General features: G+C 39.0%; 1 protein-coding gene across 3 annotated transcripts in view; it reads left to right on the top strand.

The window, feature by feature from the left end:
* TRIO (trio Rho guanine nucleotide exchange factor) overlaps positions 1 to 24,364 on the top strand; it is a 244,329-nt gene extending 219,965 nt beyond the window's left edge. The window contains exons 39-57 of one of the 3 annotated variants that reach the window (XM_077182117.1): positions 111 to 177; positions 1,553 to 1,656; positions 2,292 to 2,361; positions 3,831 to 3,920; positions 4,551 to 4,643; positions 5,235 to 5,285; positions 5,504 to 5,581; positions 6,534 to 6,725; positions 7,630 to 7,807; positions 8,638 to 9,413; positions 13,600 to 13,847; positions 14,647 to 14,785; positions 15,130 to 15,157; positions 15,981 to 16,143; positions 18,159 to 18,280; positions 19,830 to 19,908; positions 20,530 to 20,730; positions 21,165 to 21,303; positions 22,824 to 24,364. In XM_077182117.1, coding sequence (XP_077038232.1) covers positions 111 to 177; positions 1,553 to 1,656; positions 2,292 to 2,361; positions 3,831 to 3,920; positions 4,551 to 4,643; positions 5,235 to 5,285; positions 5,504 to 5,581; positions 6,534 to 6,725; positions 7,630 to 7,807; positions 8,638 to 9,413; positions 13,600 to 13,847; positions 14,647 to 14,785; positions 15,130 to 15,157; positions 15,981 to 16,143; positions 18,159 to 18,280; positions 19,830 to 19,908; positions 20,530 to 20,730; positions 21,165 to 21,303; positions 22,824 to 23,366 — 3,361 coding nt within the window. In that variant the 3' untranslated portion in view covers positions 23,367 to 24,364. Of the gene's footprint in view, positions 1 to 110; positions 178 to 1,552; positions 1,657 to 2,291; positions 2,362 to 3,830; positions 3,921 to 4,550; positions 4,644 to 5,234; positions 5,286 to 5,503; positions 5,582 to 6,533; positions 6,726 to 7,629; positions 7,808 to 8,637; positions 9,414 to 13,599; positions 13,848 to 14,646; positions 14,786 to 15,129; positions 15,158 to 15,980; positions 16,144 to 18,158; positions 18,281 to 19,829; positions 19,909 to 20,529; positions 20,731 to 21,164; positions 21,304 to 22,823 lie in introns of those variants that run through there. The other 2 variants (XM_077182122.1, XM_077182130.1) reach the window with 2 other exon arrangements.
* The last annotated feature ends 881 nt before the right edge of the window (positions 24,365 to 25,245 follow it).

Below are 25,245 nucleotides of genomic sequence, written 5' to 3'. Positions count from 1 at the left end.
TCTATCAAACATATGTGACTGCAAATGTTGTAAAAGTTGTATGCCATTAATCCTCTTGAAAAATTAGTTTCATTTTTTAATATTTGTTCACCTTTTTCCTTCCACTGTAGCTATGTCTTACAGGAATTAGTGGAGACAGAGAGAGATTATGTGCGAGATCTGGGCTATGTAGTTGAGGTATGATGTTTTTAATTCTCTTGATTTCTTCTTTTTTTAAATGTCTTACTAACCAGCTATGCAGCTTGAACCTCAGTATGTTTTTCAAAAAGATACACAGGAAGAGACTAAAACTGTGAAAGCTTGCATTCTGAGTTTTCCCTCCTGTAAGCTTTTAATGTATAAAAATGCTACATCACATTTTACTCCTTTTTCCTGTTACTGTGTTCACTTTGTTCTTTTGAGGAGTGTAGTTCCTTGTCTTATTTTTTTTTTCCAATTCCTACCGCTGGCCTAATGTTATCCTAGTAGATAGTGGGTTTATTTAGCACATCTAAATTATAAAAAAAGAAAAAATTGTACCTCAGCATACAGAGCAGTCCTCCTTCCTCTCCTACCACTAGGATTCTCTTAGACTTCCTAGCTTCCCCTGTTGTAAAATGACATAACATCACATATCTCCCCTCACTTTGCAGCTACCAACAAAATACATTTGGAAGAGTAGGAAGAATGAGCATGACAGTTAATTTTAGCCTAATAAAGTTTAATTCTTAAACTCTGTTTTGGAGGCAGGGAGGGAAAGAAAGATCAGCATTGTGATAGTGTTTTTACAGTATTTAAATGGTGCATTTCGAATAGATGTGGTTCGAATAGATGTGGTTTTGTAAATAATAACATAATTTCTGATGAAAATGCTGGACATCAAAACATACAATTGGCAAGCCAAAACCAGGCCTGGCTATTTAGGAATAGAACTACCTGGGAGGGGGGGGAAGGAATAGTATTACATGAACATTACAAAATGTAAAAACACTCCCAGTCTAACTATATGGTAGAATTGCTCAGTGAGACAGCTGTGTAGGCATCAAAACTAAGACAGGACTATGGGAAAATGTAAGAGGAACTTTACTGCAGCGAGAATTCTTGCTAAAGGAATTGATTTTTAATTTTTTTGTCTTTGGTTTGCTCATACTGCAAGCATTAGTCCATGGAGTGCAGTGCCATGGGCAGTTTCCTCCTCAGTGCACTTTAGTATGGGGTTAATGTAAGTGGAATAAGAGACACAGAGCAAAGGCACTTCAGTGGCTCTGACATTTCAGGCAGTAAGGAGAAGGGCTGTGGAAGTTTCCTTTGTGCTTTGAGCCTGTTCATGCAGGCTAAATTAGACAGAGTGAATTAATTTTTCTAGCACTGTTGTGTAGACAGCCTCACCTCAATTTGTGATACTTTGTGTCTGTGCTTTATGTTATGCTGTGTTATAGAACAGTTTTCTGGTTTGGCTTTGTGTCCCAAGCAGTTGTTGCCATTGGACATCTTCTGGGAAAAGGGGGATTAGAAGACAACTCGTTTTTTTAAAGTAAGAATGTTTACAGTGGATTCACTTGGACTGTTGCAGGGTTATATGGCACTTATGAAGGAAGATGGTGTACCTGATGATATGAAAGGCAAAGACAAGATTGTATTTGGAAACATTCACCAGATTTATGACTGGCACAGAGAGTACGTATTGTACCTAAAAAATATTAGATTGACTTTAGGAATTATTTCCTCAGATATTCAGATACAAGGTAAATGAAATTGGTTTTGTGCTTTGAGTTGTAGGAAGTGTAACTTCAGCTTACAAATTTTAGTGTGAAGATTCGCTTTAAAGAAGGATGCATGTGTATATATAGATTTAGATATATATATATATATATATAGATATATATAAATATATATATAGCAAACACTTCAACTGAGGATCTCTTATATTGACATAACTTTGTACATTGCTTTCTCTCTAACAATACAGTCTTAAGAATTTGTTGGGGTGGTTAGCAAGTCAGTATTAGCATCTCAAACATTCAGTTTAGGAAGGGGAAAGCTTTCAATCAATATATATGAAATTTAATAATTTTAATAGTTAATGCTAGGTGTTTTTTTCATCTTGGCATGGATTCAGCATGTCCTTTTAAAAAGCTTTGTTGAAATACTACACTGTTACCATTGTCAGTTTGGACATACCTTAATATCCAATGCTGCTGACAGGGGACACAAAAGTGTCTTGCCTTGCAGTAAGACCACTTTGCCTTGCAATTACCTGTTGCTATAATGTGTGATGTCAGAAAAAAAGTATTTATTCTGTTTATTTTCAGCTTCTTTTTAGGAGAGTTGGAGAAGTGCCTTGAAGATCCAGAAAAGCTGGGATCCCTGTTTGTTAAACATGTAAGTACAAGCGTCTTTTTTGGCAAACTCTATTGCTGCTGCTGGCCAACATGATTGACTGTTAAGTACAACACAGTTAAGAAAGTGCTATACAATGTTCTTCACCTGTAAGAGGTGGAGAGGTAGCTTTTAAGAGCTTATAAATAGAAGTAAATGTTGTAGTCTTTGTCCCCAGTACCTTCTTGCAGAGAGGGACCATGAATGTGGGCCCCATTTCTCTATTCAGTTACACTTTGGTGCAAGGGAAGCCTTCTAATCCCAGATATTCATGCAATAGCATGGAATATAAGAAATAAAAATAGGAAAGAGGCTCATTCTTCTTCAGTTTGAGTGTGTTCTAGTTCTGTATTCTTTCCCCTTATGGGAATTTGTTGCTGGCAAAGTGGGAAACCTGTAGGAAGTAGCTCTCCCTGTTTCTGATTGCTACTTTACTTTCTCCTGGTATTATTTGTAATTGAATTGTCTTTGAAAGGCACCTTTACCACTCCAGATGGAAAGGCAAGCTGTGATGCTATTACAGCATCCTCTAGCAAAACCCTATCGGCTAGAGCACAATGATTCAGTTCCTGTTCTTAATCTGTGTCCTGTGTCCTTTCCAATCTCCATCTTATTTTTTCATTTCTTTCTTACTGTTTATCTTCACTTGTCAGTACTCTGTAAGTCTCTGGGAGGCAAAGCCTCTAACCCCAAACAAATCCTAGCAAAGTGATAGGAAAGATTTTGGAGGAGGTATATCTGTATTTCTTAACCTGCAATGTCAGTAATCAAGAATAAATCTTAAAGGCAGAAGTTATTTCCTCTCTCTTTTTCTGTTGCTTTGGTGTTAAAAGTGCATGCACAAGATAAAGGATCAGAGTTAAAAATATGCTAGTGCCTCCATTTCCAGGCTTCATCACCTACGTCCCCATCCAAACTCCAGTAGGACAGCCAATATTAAATAAAAGACATGAAAGTTTTCTCCTAACTGTTTTTTACATGTAAACAGGAGAAGGTAATTATTCTAATAAATTTCAATAATAATCACATTATTTAAAATAGAATAAAAAGTGCTGTCTTTCAAAGGCTCCATTACAGAATCACAGAATGGGTAAGGTTGCAATGGATGACTGTGGGGTCATCTTGTCAAACCTTCCATGGCTCTTGGTGAAAGAAAAATAGAACCATTTTCATGCTTAACTTTATTGTGGGACCTGCTGAGTTATCATCTCTGAACACCTGTCCTTCAGGAGGATTTATAGCTGAGGGAATTTTTTTCACTTGCATTGCCTTTCTGAAATCATAATAATGTTCCCAAATAAATGTGTTTTCAGGTCTGTAATTTCTGCATATGTAACTGTTTCTTTTCCTTTAAGGGGTCTTTTTAAGTTTATACATATAAACTGCCATACTTCTGAAAATAATACTCCATTTTAATCTTTCATGTGTTTTTCTTGATAATGATGTATCATTTTGTGTCTTTGTTCCTCTAGGAGAGAAGGTTGCACATGTACATAGTTTACTGCCAAAACAAACCAAAGTCTGAGCACATTGTCTCAGAATACATTGATACGTTTTTTGAGGTAAGTTCATGAGAGGGGATATGTGAGGTGAAGGATTATCAAATCTGTTAATCAAACCAGAAAAAAACCAAAAAAACAAATGCAGCAGATATTGTTGTTAATGTTTTAAATGGCAATTTCTTGCCATTTCTGTTCTGATTTCTCAAATCTGATACAGACTCCTAGAGATGTAAACTAAAGGTTAGGTATAGGATATTAATTAATCAGTAGAGTCTTATCCTTAGTAGCCTTAGCCCAGGCAGTTACCAGTGCATTTTATATTGCAATAAATAGCAATTCTGGATAAGCAGAAATCACTGTTGAAAATAGGCTGTATACAACCTGTGACTGAAAAATTATATTTCACTCTGAAGCCTTGTCAAGAAAGAGGTGAAAGATGCTTGCAGAAGGGAATACCTTGGGAGCAACAGTGATTAGGGGAAGGACTCCAGCTTTTGCTAACTGAAGATTATATTTTTTTTACTTTTACCAATTTCTGATGTGATAACAATTAATACTGATATATCCTTGTTTATATATATATATATATGTATTTATCTCCATATACTGATACATATACTGTGTTTCTAACTCAACAAACAAGGGTCTTTCTAACTGAACAAACAAAAATGTTTGTTTTACAACTCTCAGGATCTAAAGCAACGCCTGGGCCACAGACTTCAGCTCACAGACTTGCTAATAAAACCTGTGCAGAGAATTATGAAATACCAGCTGTTACTAAAGGTAAAGGGATGTTGAGATGAATGAGTTGTGTTAATAGATATGTTATAGATGTGTTAACAGATAGGTTTTCTTTTTTAAGAAAATTTTTAATGCTGATGTTTTCCCACCCCTTTCCCTAACAGAACCCAGATTTGTAAGCAATGCCTTATGATTCTTTTCTGAGCACATTCAGATAGTTACAAAAATTGCAGTAGATGGCTTGGGCAGAAATTTGTTTTTAATTTTAACAGTTAAAGACCAAATGCTTAGGCCATGAAGATGTTTAAAATTTGCACCAGTGTCATAGCCATGGGAGAAGGAGCTCTCAACTGTTTCCTGATGTAAACATGATAGAAGTTGTTGGGACTCATCACAGCTTTTCCAACTACACCTGCAATCATTTTAATATCACATAGGTGTTTACTGAAGAGCAACCCCATGTAGCACGGCAGTCAATGCCTTAGCATATATTTTTGTATGAGTTAAATCCAAATGGTTGTCTTCTGCAGTCTGTCATATTCTGATAGAGACTATCAAATTCAGATTTTCTAAGATTTCTTGTCGATGATTAATGAGAAAAGAAATATTACTTGATATTTTTTTCTTTTTCAGGACTTCCTCAAGTATTCTAAAAAAGCTAATCTTGACACAACAGAACTAGAGGTACTTGAGACATTTTCTCTTAGTGATATGAATTCTTTTAACTCAGAACTTTTGTTTGGGCAGAGTCACTTTCCTTTTCTGATTTTCTTGAGAAAGCGATTATAAGTGTTTACTTCTTGCATTTCTGTTCTAAAGCGACCATATAAAATTAAACAAAATTTTATGCTGCTAACTCATTTGGAAAATAAAGCTTTGACTTTTTTTTTTGTTTTGAACAGAAAGCTGTAGAGGTCATGTGTATAGTACCAAAACGGTGTAATGACATGATGAATGTTGGCCGCCTGCAAGGATTTGATGTAAGTTGACTGGAGTTTTACTTAGAGATTTTGTCAGGTTCTCTAGAAATTAATCATTAATACTGTGGGGAGAAATGTGTGCAGTGCTTCTTCACTATCTGGTTAGCTGGTGCAAAAAGCAGTAAGTGAAAAATCGAGTCTTAGCCCCGCCGAGGACTTTTTTCCTGGGAAACATTACCTGCTGTATCAGTCTCACAAGGTAAAGCCCTTGTGCAAAATCAAAAAAACGGCCAGTCTTACTACAGTTCCATTATTGGCTTGCAAAACAGTGAAATAATCAGTTATCAGCAAGTGAGCAGACCTGACTTCAGTAGTGTAGACAAAGGAGGAGTCACTAATGTCCATCATGTACTTGAGGCAACTGTAGCCCTCCTTGTTTTGCTAAGTCTAGAAGAGATGGAAATTGGCTACTGAAGCAGGATGCATCAGGCAGGCCACAGTCACATGTTTTACTTGCAAAGCTCTTTATATTGCGTGATGCAGACATGAACTTGAGATCTGCCCCTACTCAGCACCCTGGAAGATTATATGAGTAACTGCTGGAGTTATTCAGAATAGAGAAACTAAAGCCTTATTGTTCCAAACCTCAAAATGCATGATGAATTGAAAAGGGTGGAGTGGATTTTTGGAGTTTGGTCTGGGTTTTTTTTGTTTGGTTTGGGATTGGTTGGTTGGTTGGTTTTGGGTTTTTTGGGTTCTTTTTTTTTTTTTTTTTTTTTTTTTTTTTTTGTGTGTGTGTGTGCTTCTTTTTCTTTTTGACGTTTGGTATTTTTGAGAAAGAGCACAAGAATATCTTGTGTATAGGAGGGGAAATGAATATAGAGTGGTCAATAACAGTTGGAAGGTGGGAAATACACAAAGCTATTTGTCATGAACGTGTGCTCAAAAAGGTTGAGTGGGGAAAGAAACAAAGAACTTCACTAAATGTGTTTTTTCTTGCCTCTGTGTGTAGGGTAAAATTGTAGCCCAGGGTAAGCTCCTGCTCCAGGACACATTCTTGGTTACAGATCAGGATGCAGGACTTCTGCCACGCTGCAAGGAAAGACGGGTCTTCCTGTTTGAGCAGATTGTCATTTTCAGTGAGCTGCTAGATAAAAAGAAAGGTTTCTCCATGCCCGGATTCTTGTTTAAAAACAGTATCAAGGTAACTGTTGTGTGTGAGTCTTTTGTGTCCCCTGCATAAACTCTGCTAAGGTAACAGTTTCTCATTCTGTGGGCAGTCAAGAGGGACAGCTAGGTGTGCAACCCTAGAGCACAATGAGGTGCCAGTCATTTCCTGAAATTACTTCCTACTGAATTTGTTCTCACTCCAATGTTAGGTGGAGATCTTTGGATCCCAGTACTCTGATGCCTCCTGTGTGAAGCCTATCAAAGCAGGTCTTCTGGCACAAAGTGCTGGACAAGTATTCACGAAGTTTAGTTTTCAGCTCTGTGCTGTGTGTACACATTGCAAAGTCATTGCAAGTAGAGATAATAACTCTTTTTGTATCCTTTCCAATACCCAAATATGTAGATAACATTTGTAAGTAGTGCGACCTTCTTAGGTATTCCTCAAACAAAGTAAGTGTTTCCCCACTTCAAGATTTTCCTGAACAAACCTGATCATATTAGAACTCAGCAGCCCTCATGAAGTGTTTTGAGTGGACCCTGCTTCCCCTAATTTGCCTTGGTGCTCTGCCTGCCACCTGAACCTGTTTATAGCTCTGGCTGAACAGCCAGGTACAAGGCATTGCTCTATCTGTGAAGCCTTTAGCAGGGGCTGGTGGTAGAGAGAGCTCCATAGCAGGCTCAGCATTTTAACTAATCTGAAAGGAAAGTGAGGGATGGAGAACATTGGGCCATGCTGACCTGCTGGAGATTGTTCAGGCACAGCGTGTCAGTAAGCTGTACACTAATTCTTAGTTTACTGGAATTAAGTAACTTCATTTCATGCTATTATTTTACTGCAGGAATGAGTGGTTATCATTTAAGGATCTGCCTCTACACTCCTGAGAAAGATTTTAAAGGTATGTTTCCCATAAAATACATGTTATTTTCTTTTCATGAAGGTGAGTTGCCTTTCTCTGGAGGAAAATGTGGACAGCGATCCATGTAAATTTGCACTAACATCAAGAACGGGCGATGTCACGGAGACCTTTATTTTGCATTCTGCCAGTCCGGGAGTCCGCCAGTTATGGATCCATGAAATTAACCAAATTTTGGAAAACCAGCGCAACTTTTTAAATGGTAAATTATTTTCTTATACTAAAAGTTCATAATTGGATGACTTTTTGCTCATCTCTTTTTTCTTGGCTTTGAAATGTTTTGCAAGTTGCCTTTTTCCTGAGCTAATACAGAACAGTTGGGGGATATGTGCCTCATTTCTGCTTCAGAACAGATGCTTGCATTTATTATAAGAGTGGTAGTCTGAATTTACATGGTGTTCTCTTGGTGAAATTTTCCAAATGTTTTGTAGGAGTGAATCAAGATAGGTGCCATCCGTTGAGAGCTTGTGTACCCCTTTTAAGCAACTGCAAGTCTTTAAAGGCTAAACTCAAGTGGAATTTTAGGCATCGATCCAGAATGTGTTTTGCTTCTATTATTTTGGTGGCCATTGTTGTTGCATCTTAGTGTGGCAGCAACATTCAGATTCTGTAGGAGAAAAGTAGAAGGTGGTATTGTCCTCTGTGACACTAAAAAGGTTTTGCTCTATTTTTATATCTCTTGGTTGTTGTTCCAACCTAGATTTTTTTAAACAGTTATAATGAGTAACAACAAGCAGAGAATGTGGAGTGACACCTGTTTTTTTCCAACTTGGCCGCTGGCTGACAGTGTGATCCTAGAGGAAAAGATCTTCTTAGTTTCAGATTTTTAATCTTTAATATAGGTAGATGCAGCAGGTCATGAAGGTTAGATGCAGAAAAGTGACTTGAGGTCTGTGGCGTCTTTCCACTGCTAAGGAAATTTATTTGAACAGCACTCCCCCTTTTGCCAGTAGACATGTCTGTTTTAAACTGTTCCTGTTCCCTCTCCTGCCCCCTTTCCCCTGACCGCCTCCCCCCTCGCCCCCACTGCAGCCTTGACATCCCCGATCGAGTACCAGAGGAACCACAGCAGTGGCGGAGGCGGCGGCAGCGGCGGGAGCGGCAGCGCTAACAGCGGCGGCCCCAGCAGCTGTACTGGCATCCCCAGCTCCAGCCGTAGCCGGCCATCCCGGATCCCCCAGCCTGTCAGACACCATTCCCCAGTCCTGGTCTCCTCTGCAGCCTCGGCCCAAGCAGAGGCAGACAAGATGTCAGGTATGTCCATTCACAATCACTCCCTGCCACACTACAACACCTCTTTAGAAACTGGCCTGAGCCAGCCAGACAGGCACCCTCCCAGTGCAGAGCCGGATGGTCCTCAGAGAGAAGCTGAACAGATTCCCAAGATGAAAGTTATTGAAAGTCCCAGGAAGACAGCAGGAAACATTTCTGGCTCAGCTGATGGAGCCCAGAAAGACTCACGTGGAATCTCAGAGGACAGTCGAACAAGAAACAGCATAGGATCACTGACGCTTGGGAAGCCAAGGCCAGGAGCCATCTCTCCAATGAACTCTCCTCTGTCCACGACTTTCCCTTCTCCTTTTGGCAAGGAAAGCTTTCCACCCAGCAGCCCCCTGCAGAAGGGCTCCTTTTGGAGCTCCATCCCAGCATCCCCTGCCAGCCGCCCTGGCTCCTTCACTTTCCCTGGGGACAATGACTCCCTCCAGCGGCAGGTCCACCGCCACTCTTCACACAGCAAGGACACAGACCGCATGAGCACATGCTCCTCGACCAGCGAGCAGTCAGTTCACTCCACCCAGAGTAATGGGGTAAGAGCGGAGCACCTCTGTCCTGCGAGCTCTTCTAAAACCTTCCATGCTCCCTTTCTGTGCGTTGCCATCATTCTCCGTACTAACTTCTGGCTCTCCGGTGCTGTTCTGCTCTGAAATAATCAACTGTTCCGGTATCTTCTGCGCACTAAAAAGCCAAGAGTGTCTACCTGTGTGTGTGTATACATGCCAACATGGCTATGCATACAGACACAAAAGCAACTGCTAACATTAGATGCGATTTCTGCCTCTGCTGAAAATATAGATCACTAGGCTGATACCTACTAACTTGCTGTCCTTGCTTTTTTCGTCTCTAATTTGAAGGCACATAATTAACATGCTGAAGCGTGGCAGCCAGAGCACCTTGGGGTATGCATTGTGCCAGCACTTAAATCTGACTTCAGGATTTTGGCAGATTGCCTTGGGGCTTTTTTCCCTTTCACGCACAAATTTGCCACCATTGTCCTGTTGAGTTTTAACTTCGTGGAGACATCTACGTTCCCTGGCCTGCTTGAGTTTTATTTTTTTCTTAATTTATTTTTTCCCCCTCTCCTTTCAGCCTTAGTTGTTATACATCAATCTCTTTTTAAATCCTGTGTTTGATCAAGGAAGCTTTCTGCAATCCACTCAAAATAGGCCAACAAAACCTAGCGACAATAATCCTACTTCTACTACAACCAAAACGATTACCCGCTCCACTGGTCTTTCTCCTTTGTAAGAAGAACTGGTTTCGGTTTTCTGGAGACTCAGCCTCTTAGTGTGTACTTGGTTTGTTTGTGTAGAAATCCAGGCTGTCAACAGAATCTACGTTATTCCTAATAGCATCCACCAGGAAAGCAACGCAGCCAGCACTGGGGCATGTGCAAATATAAAGCAAAAATGTTGAGGCATTTGCCATGGAGGCGGTAGGCAGGTTATGGTGCCTTTCTTTTATAACTCACATATGATTTTTTTCTCACTAAGCATTGTGTTCATGAATGATTGTTTTTCTACTCTCTCACAAATGGTATGCAATACCAGTTCTGCAAATCACCTAACTTGCTGGACCTTTTTTAAATGCATGTGTTTCTTTATAGAACTGTTTAACACACAAAGCTTTCTTGACTTCTTAGTTCTTACACTTAATTTTATAATAGCTTCAGAAGAAAAAAAATTATGCTTTGCATGTTTTGTAATTTTATCCTGATCTTCCTTCAGCTTTTTATTTGATTTAGCTCTGTCTTGTGTTTATCTTCAGTCTAGCAAAATGTGATGTAATGTAATGCAAAATCTGGGGTAATTTGAGTATTTTGCATTTACTGCATAGTAGGTGAATTAAGATGGTGGTACTTGCATAATACTAATTCAGGTTGCTGCATTCAATAAGGAGAAGGAGAAAGATGGGATGGCACTGAATTTTCAAAACATTTGGATTTTGATACTATCTCAGCAAAGACACCATTGCTTGTTTTTATCTCACTATAAAACGTAATGTTGGAATGCGTGCATTCTGCTTCACAGCTCTATGTTTACAGCTCTGTAACTCTTTTATTTGGTAATTGAGATGAGCCATAAATCCTCATTTATAACCTCATTTCTAGACCAATCATTAGGATTCTACACCACATTGAACAAGCTGGAGAAAATGGGTTGTGAAGGTTTATTTTAATTTAACTATTTTGTATGTATATACCCATGCACATATGGCTATAGTATTTAGTATATAGATTATTTAAGGACAAATTACTTCTAAGAAGAAAAAAGATTAGGTTTTGCTAGTTGAGGAATGTGGGAGGAACTTTTTATATTTTGTTTGTAGATCCTCTAATCCCATAGTTGAGGTCAGTGATGACCAGAAGTACTTTCAGTAAGAAAACATTACTATGCAAGAATAACTACTTCCTTGGAAGGCAAAAGGAAAGGCTGTCTCTCTGTGGTGAGAATGAATTCTGGTATAAACACATTCTCAGGAACATTTGTCACTTAGTAGTTACCAGACAGTTGTTTATTTAACAGTTTTAACTGTCCCCATTGAACATAAGAAATATTCAGAGTTCATTATGATCCTACAAGACTTAAATGTCAGAAAGAATTGTTATGTTATAGAAAGGTCAGTCTTGCAGTTAGAGAAATTCTGCTGCATCCTAAGAAACAGTATGTTCAGGAATAGTGTGTGGGGCAAGGTTTGAGGCTTAGGTTGATACTGCAACTTTCCTTCATTTTTCCCTGAAAGTCTAACAGGAGGAGTCAACAAAAGCTGCTTTTTTGAATAGAGTTGTTTTTCATCTAGGTAAAAGCGTGTAGCAAGTTGTCATCCTAATTTAAATAATGACTGAAAATGAGACTTAATTTCTTGGGTTCAGCTGTTTTCAGTTTGCCTGAATCATGGAAAGGACTTACTAATACAAAAGGCCATGCAGGCCATCTTCTAAATAGAGAAAAAAATTAGTTCTCCTACTGGAAATACAGCATCTGAAATTAATGTCAATATCCTTTAGTAGAGTTAAAATCCACAGTGAGATCTTTCTCACTTAGGTAGCATATGCTTCATCATTCTAATATGGCAAAAAAGAAGCTTTGAGTCACTCATTTGAATATAACAGTCCACCTAGAATAAAATGTACAGAGTCACTGGCACTCCAAGCATCAGGGTGTTAAACATGCTATGAAATTAGTAATCTGAGGCTGTTCCACTCCAAATGTCTTGGTTTCTCAGCCAGAGTCCTTAGGGAAGCACAGGCACAGAGGGATGGAGTGACTTATTCAAGGCCTTTAGCAGATTGCAAGAGAACGCAGTGTTCAGGGCTCCCAGTGCACCAGGCTGTTAACTGAACCCCTCTGTATCTCCTCAATATTTGAGAAATATTTGACAGTTTTGAGAAAAAAAAAAAAAAAAAAGATGCTGTTTTAATCCTGTGTGCCAAGCTTTCCAGTGGCTACTAGCACATGAGTGGCACTAGTGTGGTTCTGCTCTATAAGCAATAGGGGTACCCAGGACATGGGTACTCATTTCCTTCTTCAGCTCAGCTTCTACTGAGCAATAGTGAGCCCTCTCTGGCACTGAGTGACCTGAAACAGTCTGAAGTAAGAACAGAGACAAAAGGCAGACACACACACACACACACACATTTCATGCCACATCATTAATAGGCCATTCACCTTGGTTTAAACTTGTTTCAAGAAAGAAATAATTATTGCGGGAGTAGGTTGTAATCTGATAATAGTTTTCACATGTCCATTTATTAAAACTTGTATAAGGAATAGATGCAAATGGACAAAGTAAGTCTTACTTTTAAAAAAATAATAATTTCCAGTAGGTTTGTTGTCAGCAGTAGGCTTTTTGTTCTTCAAGTAATATGATTTTGAATGTACACCTTCTCAGCCATAATTAGCTTTCCACAAATGCTTGCTGGGGAAATGAACAATATCATGAACAGAGTTGAAAGGGTATGATAAACAGGTAACAACACTCAGCTATCTTAGTTACTAATCCATTAGAAGGGATTCTTACAGTTTAGTGGGTCTATTTTGACTGTCAAATTAATAATTTCTTATTTCAGTAATTTACTTCATTCTTTGCATTTAAAAGAATAAACCTGATCATACAGATGCAAGCAGAGATAAATCTTGTGGGTTTTGAGAGATGCTGTCAAAACCCTGTTTTGTTCTTTTGTAGCTTGTCATGTTTTGTGTGCACAAGGGCAGTGTCTGAGATCTGACAGGTAGTGCTAGGAAAGACTACATGTATTTTTCATTGTTGGAGTTTCCAGTGATTATGAGCTAATGACTATGATTTGGAAACTGAACTTACAAGATCATGAAAAACTGTCTTACATGCTTGTACTGTAGTTTTGATGCCTGATGAAGATGCAAGGTTCAGTGTCGGAGCCTGAAAGGAAGACAAGTTGAGATTTATGAATAAAGTGACTCCTAGTTAATGGAAATTATATTGAGTAACTGTATTGGGAATAAATTTGTGGAGCAGCACTACAAAAAGATGTTCAAATATCAGACTAATGCACAAAGATAAACAGACATAGGCAGCTGTACAAGAGAAAACATTGCTCTTTTCTTTGACTACAGTTTAAACCAATTAGATTAGGTAGGTAATGTAGCAGTCCAAGAACAGCCTATCTTCTTCATGAGTTTTAAACTTGATTCTCTTTTTTTCCCTCCTGCTCTCTCTGCTTCTGACTGATGCTTGCAGAGTGAAAGTAGCAGCAGTAGCAATATCTCCACCATGCTGGTGACACACGATTACACGGCAGTGAAGGAGGATGAGATAAATGTCTACCAAGGAGAGGTCGTGCAGATTCTAGCCAGCAACCAACAGAACATGTTTTTGGTGTTCAGAGCCGCCACCGATCAGTGCCCCGCAGCCGAGGGCTGGATTCCCGGCTATGTCTTGGGGCATACCAGTGCAATCATCATTGACAACCCTGATGGAACCATCAAGTGAGTGCCTGGGTGTGAGTAGAAGGGGGAGGAAGGAAGAAAACATCCAATTTAGAGAAGACTTTGAACCTTTAAGGCCAAAAATTCATGTGATCATGGAGAAATAGATGAGCAACAAGCAGAACAAGTACTGGAGAGGTCCCTTAGCAACCGTCAAAATAAACCTAGTGAAAAAGATCCCAGAAGCACATATTCTTTATTAAAGAGTTTCAATAGCCTAGTCTTCTGGGAAAAGAATGCCTTATCTAAGAGCAGAAATCATTTATTTTAACTTGTTTATTTGATAGAATGAGTTGCCAGTCTAGACACTTTTGTCTGGGAAAACAGGGAATGTTTGTTCAAATAAAACAAGATTTCAGAGTTCCTAGATATCTGCTTTAAGCCACAAACCTGTTGAAAATTACTGTATGCTAGGAACAACTCTCTCATCACTGCAATGGAAGAAATTGTATCCAAGTTCAGTTTGAATTTTGTGTAAAGCTTTTGTAGGGCTGCATTTGGTATGGGCTTCATACTGTTAGTTGCTCTGTTGGATTGACAATTTGCATTTTCATATAGAAAGTTTACTATTTGAGCTATGATTTCAAGGAATACTGAACTTCAGACTACATTACTAGCTTGTTCACAGTTTTAGCCAAGGGTGGCATTCCGTATGGAATACCTAATGTATTTCATTTTACACTTTAATACATAGAAATAACATTTTGACGTACTTTTCCAATGGCACATGAAAGTAGATAGCATAGGACATAACAGGGAGTTGAAAAAAATTGATCAGAGTTTTGTGTTCTGTGTTCAGGAAGTCAACGTCTTGGCACACAGCACTCCGATTAAGGAAGAAATCTGAGAAAAAAGATAAAGACGGCAAAAGGGAAGGCAAGCTAGAAAATGGTTATCGGAAATCCCGAGAAGGACTTGCCAACAAGGTTTCTGTAAAAGTAAGTCTTCAAAGGTGTCACTTCCAAAAGAAGTTGGGTTGGGATTTCTTTAAAAGTAGCTTCTGTCAGAACTTCACAGCAAGGAATTAAAGGCAGCAGTGGCTTTAGTGGACAGTTTCTGCCAAATCTGGAAACAGGAAATTAGAACCTTCGAACCTGAAAGCATCATACAAAAAAAAGATACCCGAAAAAGAATAGAGTGGTGCAGAAATTGTGGTATTTAGATGTTTCTTGGATTCTGTGGGTACAGCTAACTTTAATCCATCTCTGTGCTTGGTTTCCTGCCATTCTTTAAGTTATTATAAGATTATCAGGACATTAATTCTTTAATTTCTTCTTTCCAGCTTCTCAACCCCAATTACATTTATGATGGTAAGTTGCTTTAATTTTTAAAAGTTTCAGTCAATAAATTTGATTAAAACATTATTTGCTTGATATGAATTATGTCAGGAATTGTGTGCTTTCTACAAAAATGTATATGGGCTCTTTTTAGATAAGGTAGAGTGAAATAAGTCATATTTCTTTTTTAAGATGCAGGAAATACTTTTTTGTTCACAAGTTCAAAACAACATAAAACACAAAGACCATATGATGTGTTCTGCATGGAAGTGGGGCCTTGCTGAATTTGCAAAGTAACAAGGCCAAGAGTTGGAGCTGCTTTATTTTCAATCTTGCACCCTAGGGAACATTCAGGACCTCTCCACTGCAGAAGCAGATCAGGACAAAGATGGTGGCCCACTGGGGTCAGAGCCAAACTGGGCTTTTAGTTTAATAGACAGAAACAAAGTTTTTGAGTTTCACCTGTGGAAAAGGGAAAGCACTACAGTGCTTCAGAGGATGATGTGTTTTTTGCAAATTTGGCTGGATATAAAGATAGCCTAGCTGAGCACATCCTTAAATACTTTTCAGTGTAAACTTTCCTCACTTAGCAAACTGGGTGTTTGGTTCACCATGGTAGGCTTCAGAGTTATCTGTGGCACAGCAGTAGTGTTGTGTCCAAGTTCACGTAGAGAAAAATTTACTGGCTCTGTAGAGCCCCAGCAAGGGGCCTAACCATGGATGTGCTCCAAGGGCAGGGGATAAATACACCTTGGGAATCTAAAGTACTGCTTCATCTAATAGAAAACAGTGCAAGGAATAGAAATTAAATGTATTTGTTTCAGTTTACCTAATGCCATTACTTCTCTTTTTCCAGTTCCCCCAGAGTTTATAATTCCATTGAGTGAGGTAACATGTGAGACAGGAGAGACCATCGTGCTTAGGTGTAAAGTCTGTGGTCGCCCCAAGGCTTCAGTTACTTGGAAAGGTCCTGATCACAATACACTGAGCAATGACGGTCATCACAGCATTTCCTACAGGTAATTTGTGCCATGGTCGACAGGAACTGCTCAAACTCTGACTTTCTTAATTTGCACCCCTGGTGTGGGACAGCGTTTGGCTTTGAGGCATGAGGATAGGGTTGCTCTCAGACAGAAACGTATCATCACTGAGATTTTCCAGAAATGTTGTGTAACTTCTGCATATGGCTAAGGTAACAAAATGTTATAATCAGTTGATTTTTAAAAACAAAATAAAATTAATCTGCTCTTTCTCATTAGCTATTGCAGAAACCATTGTGGTCTGTCACACTGACCTGGTCATTGAAACAGACCAGTGTGTTGTGACATGCCAGTACTGTGACAAACCCTGCCAGTCCCTTCTTTCCATCAGTGACTTTCAGATCACACTACTGTGTTTTGCAAAGAAGCCTCTGCTTCCTGTTGATGTGACAGCATCACACTTCATTGTTGAAGCGTGGATATTAACACTTTCCTCTGTTTTTAGCTTTGCTATGATAGAACATAACAGAATAACCGGTAACTCAAACACCAGGAGAAATTTTTCAGGAGACTTTGTTATTTTGGAATAGGAAGCTACAGGTTAATTTTTTTTTTCTGAAAAAGCATCTTTTACATACAGAAAATGTAGTTTAATGAGTAACTTCAGTGTGAAGAAATGTCACATTTATGAATTATACTCTTAATTCAGAATGAAGGGCTCTTTTGTGAAAACTTAATGACATGTTATATTGTTCTTTACTTCTGGTGCTCCTGCTTTTTCTTTTCATTGGGTTTTTGTTTCTTTTTAATGGAAAGACAAAGGCAATGTGGCAGCTTTACTACTGCATCCAGGGCTGTTGTGAGATGTGTAAGAGTTAAATTTGCTAGGTTTAATTCAGTGTTACTCATTACAGTATTATATCCAGTGAATAATCTTGGCTGTGGCTGACAGATCTTTAGAAATAATCCTGAAATGTTACTTGAGTTTGGGAAGGGTGTCATCTTCCTATGTTTCCTAAAATTTACCTTTTTTTTTTTTTCTTCTGAAATTGTGTGGTGAAGACCATTGCAAATAGGTTTGGGTCAGTCAGTAAAATGACTTGCAGCAGCTGAGATGAACCCAAAGGAAAGTCTGATAAAAGATCTTGAAAATATGCATTATTGTGAAAAAACAACACACTAGTTGTTAGTATTGGTTTGAGCCTAGAGGTGAAAACTGTAAGGAGGACTTGCCAAGTATTCACATTTGTAAGAGACTTGCAAATTAAATTATCTGTTGTTCATATCCATGGCAGATAGTCAAAAGACTACTAGAAATTTACTGCATAGAGGAAAATTTAAGCAGACATTTAAAGGCAAAGCATCAAACAAAAAGGGTGGTTGACCTGTGAGAAAGATTAAGGAAAAGCCTGCAGAGTTTTCTGCTCTGGTATTACCTAGCCTAATGCTCTCTCTGCCCTGGAGCAGAGAGTAAACTTAAGTCCTTTCTAGTTTCCTTCCATCCTCATTCTCCCAGATTCTGAGATCTCTAGAGCTGTGGTGAAGTGTGCCTTTTATGTTGAAGGGCAAGCCCACTCTTACAAGTGTAAGAGTGGGCAAGCCCACTCTTACAATTTCAGAGCTGAATGCTCTGAAAGCACAAATGACAGATCAGCTGACACCCCCTGGAAGTCATGGATGGAAATGAAGCTTTCAGAAAGAACAAGGATGGATATTTGTCTCAATATGGCCTCTGAAAACTTGAAGTAGGTAAAGGAAGCAGGAAGAAACAGGGGAAGCACTTGATTTTTTCAACAGTAGAGCCTGAGACATGGTGAGACAGAGTGTCAGTTAGGATGTTTTTCTAGTGTTTTGTAGGACTTGCCAAGATACTGGATGAACACAAAGTGCTCAGGTTCTGGTGGATGCTTCTGAGAAGTGTTTTACTATGTTCAGAGAGAGCCAAGAGCTGGAGAATAAGAAGTATGAAGAATGTCAACCTAACTTTGCCTGATTTTCACAGCCTAAGGTCTGTGCAGTTACTGTAAAGTTAACAGCTGCCGTTGTGTTTGCAGTGACCTGGGAGAGGCGTCGCTGAAAATCGTAGGCGTCACTGCGGAAGACGATGGTATCTACACGTGCATAGCTGCAAACGACATGGGTTCAGTTTCATCCTCCGCCAGTCTACGAGTTTTAGGTAGGCCTGGCTCTGCCTTCTTCTAAAGCCTAGACACAGCTGATGTGCCTGGTACCCATAGGACAGTAAAAAGAAAAGCTCAGCTCCTGGGCACCCCTTTGTTAAAGGAGTATTGATAACGAGCCTTTTTGTCTGTCATATAGTGCCTGTTTCAGCAGGAATAGATGCAGTTTTAGGATGTAACGGATTAGAGGTTCATGCACACATTCCACAGTACTGTCAACGTGCATTCAAACACACTGATAAAATCATATTTTATCATCAGCATTCTTAGTTTAGTCTCAGTGAATGCTGCCATGCTAACATAATTTCTAAAGTGTACAGATAAGAAAAGAGTAGCATTACTTTGTAATTTATTTTTCTCCTTTGCTTGAACTGTTAAGCCACAATTTTTACAAGAATATACAACTAGTTCTTGTCTTTGCATCACTGATCTACAGTTGCAAAGGTATTTCAGTACCTGAAGGAAGTAACCTGAATGTTTGTGAGGAATAAAAAGGAAACATGCAAAGATAAAAAAATGCCTGTGTTTTGGGGGCAGACAGCAAAGGGAAAAAAAGATTTTTACTTGATGTGTTTGATGACATAGGGATACATTTTGGAGTGTGTTCATACATTCACTTATTCTTGTCCTAAGCATTCATAATTCTCCATTTTAGAAATAGGGTAAATATAGACAGCAGGATCAAAAATTTTCTTACAAAACAGCTCATAACAATTGATGCCATCTGGGTCCTTTAGTCTATTGTGAGGCCCATATATTTTTCCACTGGTGAGAATAGTTAATAGATTTTAGCAGAATGTCTCTGTCTCAAATTGACTCACATAAAAAACCCCAAGACGTGAAGTTTCTCAGCTGATACGGGGACTTGTCCCAAACCTCTTCAAAATATAGTCTTTCTTCCCTTTTTTCCAAAGACCTTTGCTGCTTTCTTGGAATTTTAAACCCTCCAAATCTCATCTGAAATTTTTGGGTGTTTATGTTCAGTGGTGCCACTTTGAGCTCTGCCTGTGGGTAGCTGCAGTAAGTGCCTTACTGACAACGTATTGAGGTGATGATTATTTCAGGCACATTCTGCTCACTGACCCAAGACAGACAGCAGCTAAGCCCTTGGATCAGTGTGTTGCAATATATATAGAAAAGGCTGAAAGGGAAATTTTGGTCTTTATACTAGTGTTTCCTGAAAAATAAGAGTTGCTCTCTAAGGTAGCTGCTACACAGCCTGGCCACTTCTTTTTCCAGTGGCAGGTGTATTATTGATTATGAGGTATAATGTAAGATGTCTTTTCTTTTCACTGTTTCCCTCAGCTTGCTAAGGTTACTCATTCCTGTACAGACAGTTCCCACTGTAACCTAAATTGTTTCCACTATAGATTTGGTTCTACTGCATTGGCTAGGCTGCCCTGGTGTATAATCCAGTTTGTCCTTCTGCCACCTTGTGTGTCATATGGGGATTAATAAGATGGGGTGATTCCCCTCATAGCCAAGAGATCTGAGTGTATTAAATCTTGGACATCCTGTCCTTCTCTTTTTTGTTTGTTTGTTTAGGTCCTGGAAGTGATGGGATCATGGTAATCTGGAAAGACAACTTTGAATCCCACTATAGTGAAGTGGCTGAGCTTGGCAGGTGCGTACTGTATGCTGATCTTCAAAGCTGTCTGTGTCAAAATACTAACTTCTCTTTCAAAAATTAAATTCTCCTTGATAAATACTTAATGTATGAGCCTAAAAGGCCAGAATTTTGTTGGATTTAATAGAAGTGAGGAAGTAAAACTTTTACCAGCACTAGATGGCACTACAGAAACAGAATTCAATTAGGCTGAAAGGGGTATTGTTGATGAAGAGATTTATTTTTTAAGCATCTCTTAAAGTGACTGACAGTGCTTCTGTAGTGAAGTTCTCCTCAATCTCCTTATTTAGGGAATGAAAACTACAGACAGAAGGAGTCTGAAAATGGGCAAAATAACTCATGTAGAATATACAGTTTGCCAACTTTATAATGACCTTTGAAAGCTGGTTATTACTCTGACAGGTTGTCTGCAAGTGTGATATGACAGATATCTGTCAAGTTTCTACAGTCACAATTTGTATTAGACGCATGCACTGAAAATTCTCGTGCCCAGAACCTTCTCTGTAAGGGCAACTTATTCGAGATTAAAATTGGATCTTTTGGAGTATATCTTTCAAGTAAAAGTATGTCCTTATTGCATCTCTTGGTTAAACCTTTCCTTTCATTGTTGTGTTCCAGGGGCAGATTTTCTGTCGTTAAGAAGTGTGACCAGAAGGGAACCAAGCGAGCAGTAGCCACTAAGTTTGTGAATAAGAAGTTGATGAAGCGAGACCAGGTTACCCATGAACTTGGAGTCATGCAGAATCTCCAGCATCCCCAGCTCATTGGCCTTCTTGATACCTTTGAGACCTCCACCAACTACATACTAGTGTTAGAAATGTGTGTGCATTTTAAATTACCTGTAAAATGCAACTTTACAGCTGACTTTCTGGGGCATTTTTGGTGGTTAATGAATAAGGTGCTCTAAAATTTTGTAGCAGTTTGAAAGTACCTAAGTAAAATACTGTTGTCTAATGGCATTACTAAAATGTTGAGCTTAATATTCAGAAGGAAGCAAATAGAGATATTAAATATACATATGGATGATTATCTTAGTCTGAAGATTCAACTGTATTTTTGTATCAAATGGCCACAAAAGTGAATTAGGAATGTTGTGATCTGGTAGCTAGATATGATATCTCCTCTTCATATCCTAGTCCTTTGTGTTGTAAGTTTTGCAGACTACTGTTACTGCTGTAGTCTGTAGCCTCTTGAGGTTTTTTCAGTTCTGATGCATGGATTAATCCAAAATACAACCCTTGTAATTCCAACAGGGCTGACCAGGGTCGCCTTCTGGACTATGTCGTGCGATGGGGAAACCTCACAGAAGGGAAGATCAGACTCTACCTGGGAGAGATTCTGGAAGCTGTGCAGTATCTTCATAACTGCAGAATAGCACATTTGGACCTAAAGGTGAGGTGTTAATGGGATTCTGAGCAGTGTCATTCTGGGCATAAAAATCTCCCTCTCCTAGAAAACTTGCATCTGGGAAGAGAGAACTCTGAAATGCTTTGAGGGTCATAAAAGACTCCCCAATGGCTTGGGGCTCCATTCCTAAATGCTTTAGGTCACTCAAGCAGCAAGGCAGAAACTCTCAATTCCCTAATCTTTCTCCTTACAGCTTGCTTGCCCATTGTGGCCCTTTGTGCTGGAAACAATTGCTAACAGGAAATTTTGCTTGGTTATTTATTTATTTATGTATTTATTTAATTTCTGATAAACTTGCACCAGAAATCCATTTCTTTCTCAAGAAGCATTGAGTTTATTGTGAAAGAGACTGCTTTTCTTCTTTTGCTGCAAAAATGTTTCTCATCTTTGCACTTTGAGGGCTGTAATACCTAAATGAATGGTGCTTCTTTGGGCCTTTGTTCTTCCCTTTGTGTGTTAGTTGAGCCACAAGGGTTTAATGCATTGTAGTTAAAAAAACTATGTGAGAAGGTCTCAATGTAAATATTAATTAAAAACTTACTCCTTACACTTTCTTTTTCCACCTGTGTATGAATAATAATTTTAGCATTGACAAGTCATCTTTGTAGGCAGGGTCTTTTTAGCCAGATGGGGTCATGGTGAGAAAAGGCAAAGAGCCCGAGTCTCTTCCCTCCATGTACTTCTGTTTTCCAAGCAGAACCAGTTTGGGTCTTCATACCATTAAATTTTTTCTAGTGTGCTATAGAGAGTTCACCAGTACTTTTTCTGGTCTCACATACAGATGAATTAATTAAAAACTAGTTGTAGGTAAGTTGCTCTTACTTTGCAGAGATTACAGCTATAGCAGCAGTAGCTTTAGAAATAAAACTGTAGAAATCAGTCCACTTTCAGCTCACCAGTAATGGGGCAGTTCTCTTGAAGTCATATGCATCCAACAGGATCTTCTGCTACCATAGTCTCCTAACAGGGTTTGTCTTCCATCTGTACAGCTGCATTACATGAAAGAGTTTCCAAATAAAGCTGGATTCTGTTGAAAGCATCATGCAAATATTTACAGTCTTCCAGTCTTTAAATGCAAGGGTTTTGTTGTCTCTGATGTAAAACAAATGGAACAGTTGCTTCATTCACCCTCTATTTATAATTGTTGTTCCTTAAGCTTAAGTTTTGAAACACAGTTCCTATGAAGCTTTGCAAAGCTGCTGTCATGAGTAACTGAAGTATTAACTGGCAGAGCTATATTTCCTGCAAAAAATGTAGTGCCAGCAGCTACAACAGCTAAAGCAGATGCATTGCATGTTACAATAGGCAAGAGCCCACCTGCTGGTTGGTCAGGGGAAGCCTTGTTAAGACTGCCTCAGAGCTTTCCAGAGCTGGCCTTCTGCAGTGATCCTATTTATGTTCTAGGGCTGACCACACTTGCTAGGAAGCAGTTAAGTTGGAGCATTAAATGTGTCTTAGACTGACTTGAAAAAAGACATTTTAACTTTTTCTTTTATGTTTTCTAGCCTGAAAATATTTTGGTGGACCAGAGTTCCACTAAGCCAACAATAAAACTGGCTGACTTTGGAGATGCAGTCCAGCTCAATACCACGTATTATATCCACCAGTTACTTGGAAACCCAGAGTTTGCAGCTCCTGAAATTATTCTTGGAAATCCTGTTTCACTCACTTCAGATGTTTGGAGCATTGGAGTGCTCACTTATGTCCTTCTTAGTGGCGTCTCTCCTTTCCTGGATGAAAGCGTAGAGGAAACTTGCCTGAATATTTGCCGCTTAGACTTTAGTTTCCCAGATGACTACTTCAAAGGAGTTAGCCAGAAGGCCAAAGATTTTGTATGCTTCCTACTTCAGGATGACCCAGCTAAGCGTCCCTCGGCTGCACTGGCCCTCCAGGAGCAATGGCTGCAGCTGGGGAATGGCAAAAGTGCTGAGAGCATTGATATATCCAGACTGACTTCGTTCATTGAGCGGCGAAAACACCAGAATGATGTTCGACCCATCCGTAGCATTAAAAACTTCTTACAGAGCAGGCTCTTGCCAAGAGTTTGACCTTGCTTGAAGTTCTCTCTCATTCTCTTTCACCTGCCAATCAATCAGACTGGAGATGGACTCCTCCTGCCAATCAATCAGACTGGAGATGGACTCCTCCTGCCAATCAGCTGTTGACTTGAATTTTGAGGAAAGCAAACCCCAAGCCAACCAGCTGCTAGTGAATGTTCGTGTGCAAATGCATTCCACAGGGACCCGCGCGGGGCGGCGCGGGGGACTGGAGATGCAGACTTCACGGGGGTGGAGGACAATAGCACTGTACTCTGCAAAAAGCAGTCACAAGCGATACAGCAACAGTATTTTATTCAGGTTTCTGCAAAAAAAAAAATAGTTTTTTTAATAAACAAGAGTTGAATTTTGCAAGTGAACTTAGCTACCGTTTTCAAGATTTATTCAAGGAAGAAATGCCTATGTTTAAAGCACTGGTGTTAAACAAAAATCAGATCATGCCTGGAGAAGACTCACCAAAATGGCTGCCCATTGGTACAGCCTCCATTTATAACATCTGGTTTTCACTTGGTCCTAGAGCTTTCCAGTTGCCTCGCCTGTATGTATCTCACGTAGCAGTGCACTGAGATCAGACTCTGCTTTTAAGTGCATCCAACCTCAAAAGATTTTGCATACAAATAGAATGAATCGTTTTGCTCTGATAAAATGTAGGCCTTACTTGTATATAGACTGTTACCTGCCTTCAGTCTGTAATTTTTTTCCCTCTCCTCTCATCCTTTTTTCCCCCCTCCTTCCTAAATGGTGGTATACCACTGTGCGGGTCTTCAGTTTGGGGCAGTAGTCACTGTCCCCCCAGAAAAGAACTTTGGGTTGGTGCCCAGCTTGCTGACCCAATTGTCAAGCAGTATACAGCAGGATGAAATACTGTAAATGCACTCATTTGGGATTTTGTTTTCTTTCATATCATGTGCAATGTTGTGGCTTTAACATTTTATGCAACTATTTATGAGGACCTCTGTTGTAACTGTAATAAATATATAGAAAAAGCACATACTTAGTACGGCGAGCTTTATGGTTTTGTTTGTGTGATTGGGGGTTCTGGGTGGGCATGGGCGGGTGTGTTGTACCACACTGTCATTATTAGTTTAAGATGAGGATTAGCATGGAATTTAGTCAAGACTAGTCAGTTTTAAGGATTGTTAAAAAGAAAAAAATGAAGAGAGAAAGAGAGAGATTAGTATCCCAAATGTCAAACTGGTTAAGAAGTAGAGTGACACTTTTTAAAATTATTATCATTATTATTATATTTAAAATGCCAAAGTTTGACTTTCCCCAGATCAGTCTCAACACTTCACTACTTTTTAGAATTTTCAAATCTGTTTTTTTACTTCTTTCTGTGAAATGAACAAATTAATCTTGTGGTCTTTGGTGAAGAATACATTCAGCAAGTAGCAGTCAGATGAGGAGAATTGGACATGTAATGTAATTGTCATAGTAACTGTTTTTAAGGTTGAAGTAATATTAGTGTGAGATATTTAAAAAGACAGAGATGGTTTTCTGTGCATCACTGAGTTCATGTGGGTGTGTTGTCATCTATGTTTGTGTGAAATGCCATGTTTAAGGAAACGAAGCTGACATCCCACAAGAGTTAGATATATGGGTGTTAAGCCATAACCTAGCTTGGGTTAGTTTTGAGATTTTGAGCTTTGTGGCTTCCACTGTATCCTATTTATTCTTTTTTTTTTTTCTTTTTTTTTCTTTTTTTTTTTTTTTGTTTGTTTGTTTGTTTTTGGGTTTTTTTGTAAAGTTGTACAGAAACTTTTTAAAAGAAAACAACTGACTTCGAAACTGGATGTGTATTCATACCAACCTCATATCATTGTTTGTGTATTATTTTCCTTTATTGTTTTAGTTAAATTTTTTGCTTTAT

The sequence above is a fragment of the Agelaius phoeniceus genome, chromosome 1 (genome assembly GCF_051311805.1).
Source record: "Agelaius phoeniceus isolate bAgePho1 chromosome 1, bAgePho1.hap1, whole genome shotgun sequence".
Classification (NCBI taxonomy): Eukaryota; Metazoa; Chordata; class Aves; order Passeriformes; family Icteridae; genus Agelaius; species Agelaius phoeniceus.
The sequence above is the reverse complement of the archived record's forward strand: the minus strand, read 5'-3'. Positions and strand labels throughout refer to the sequence as shown.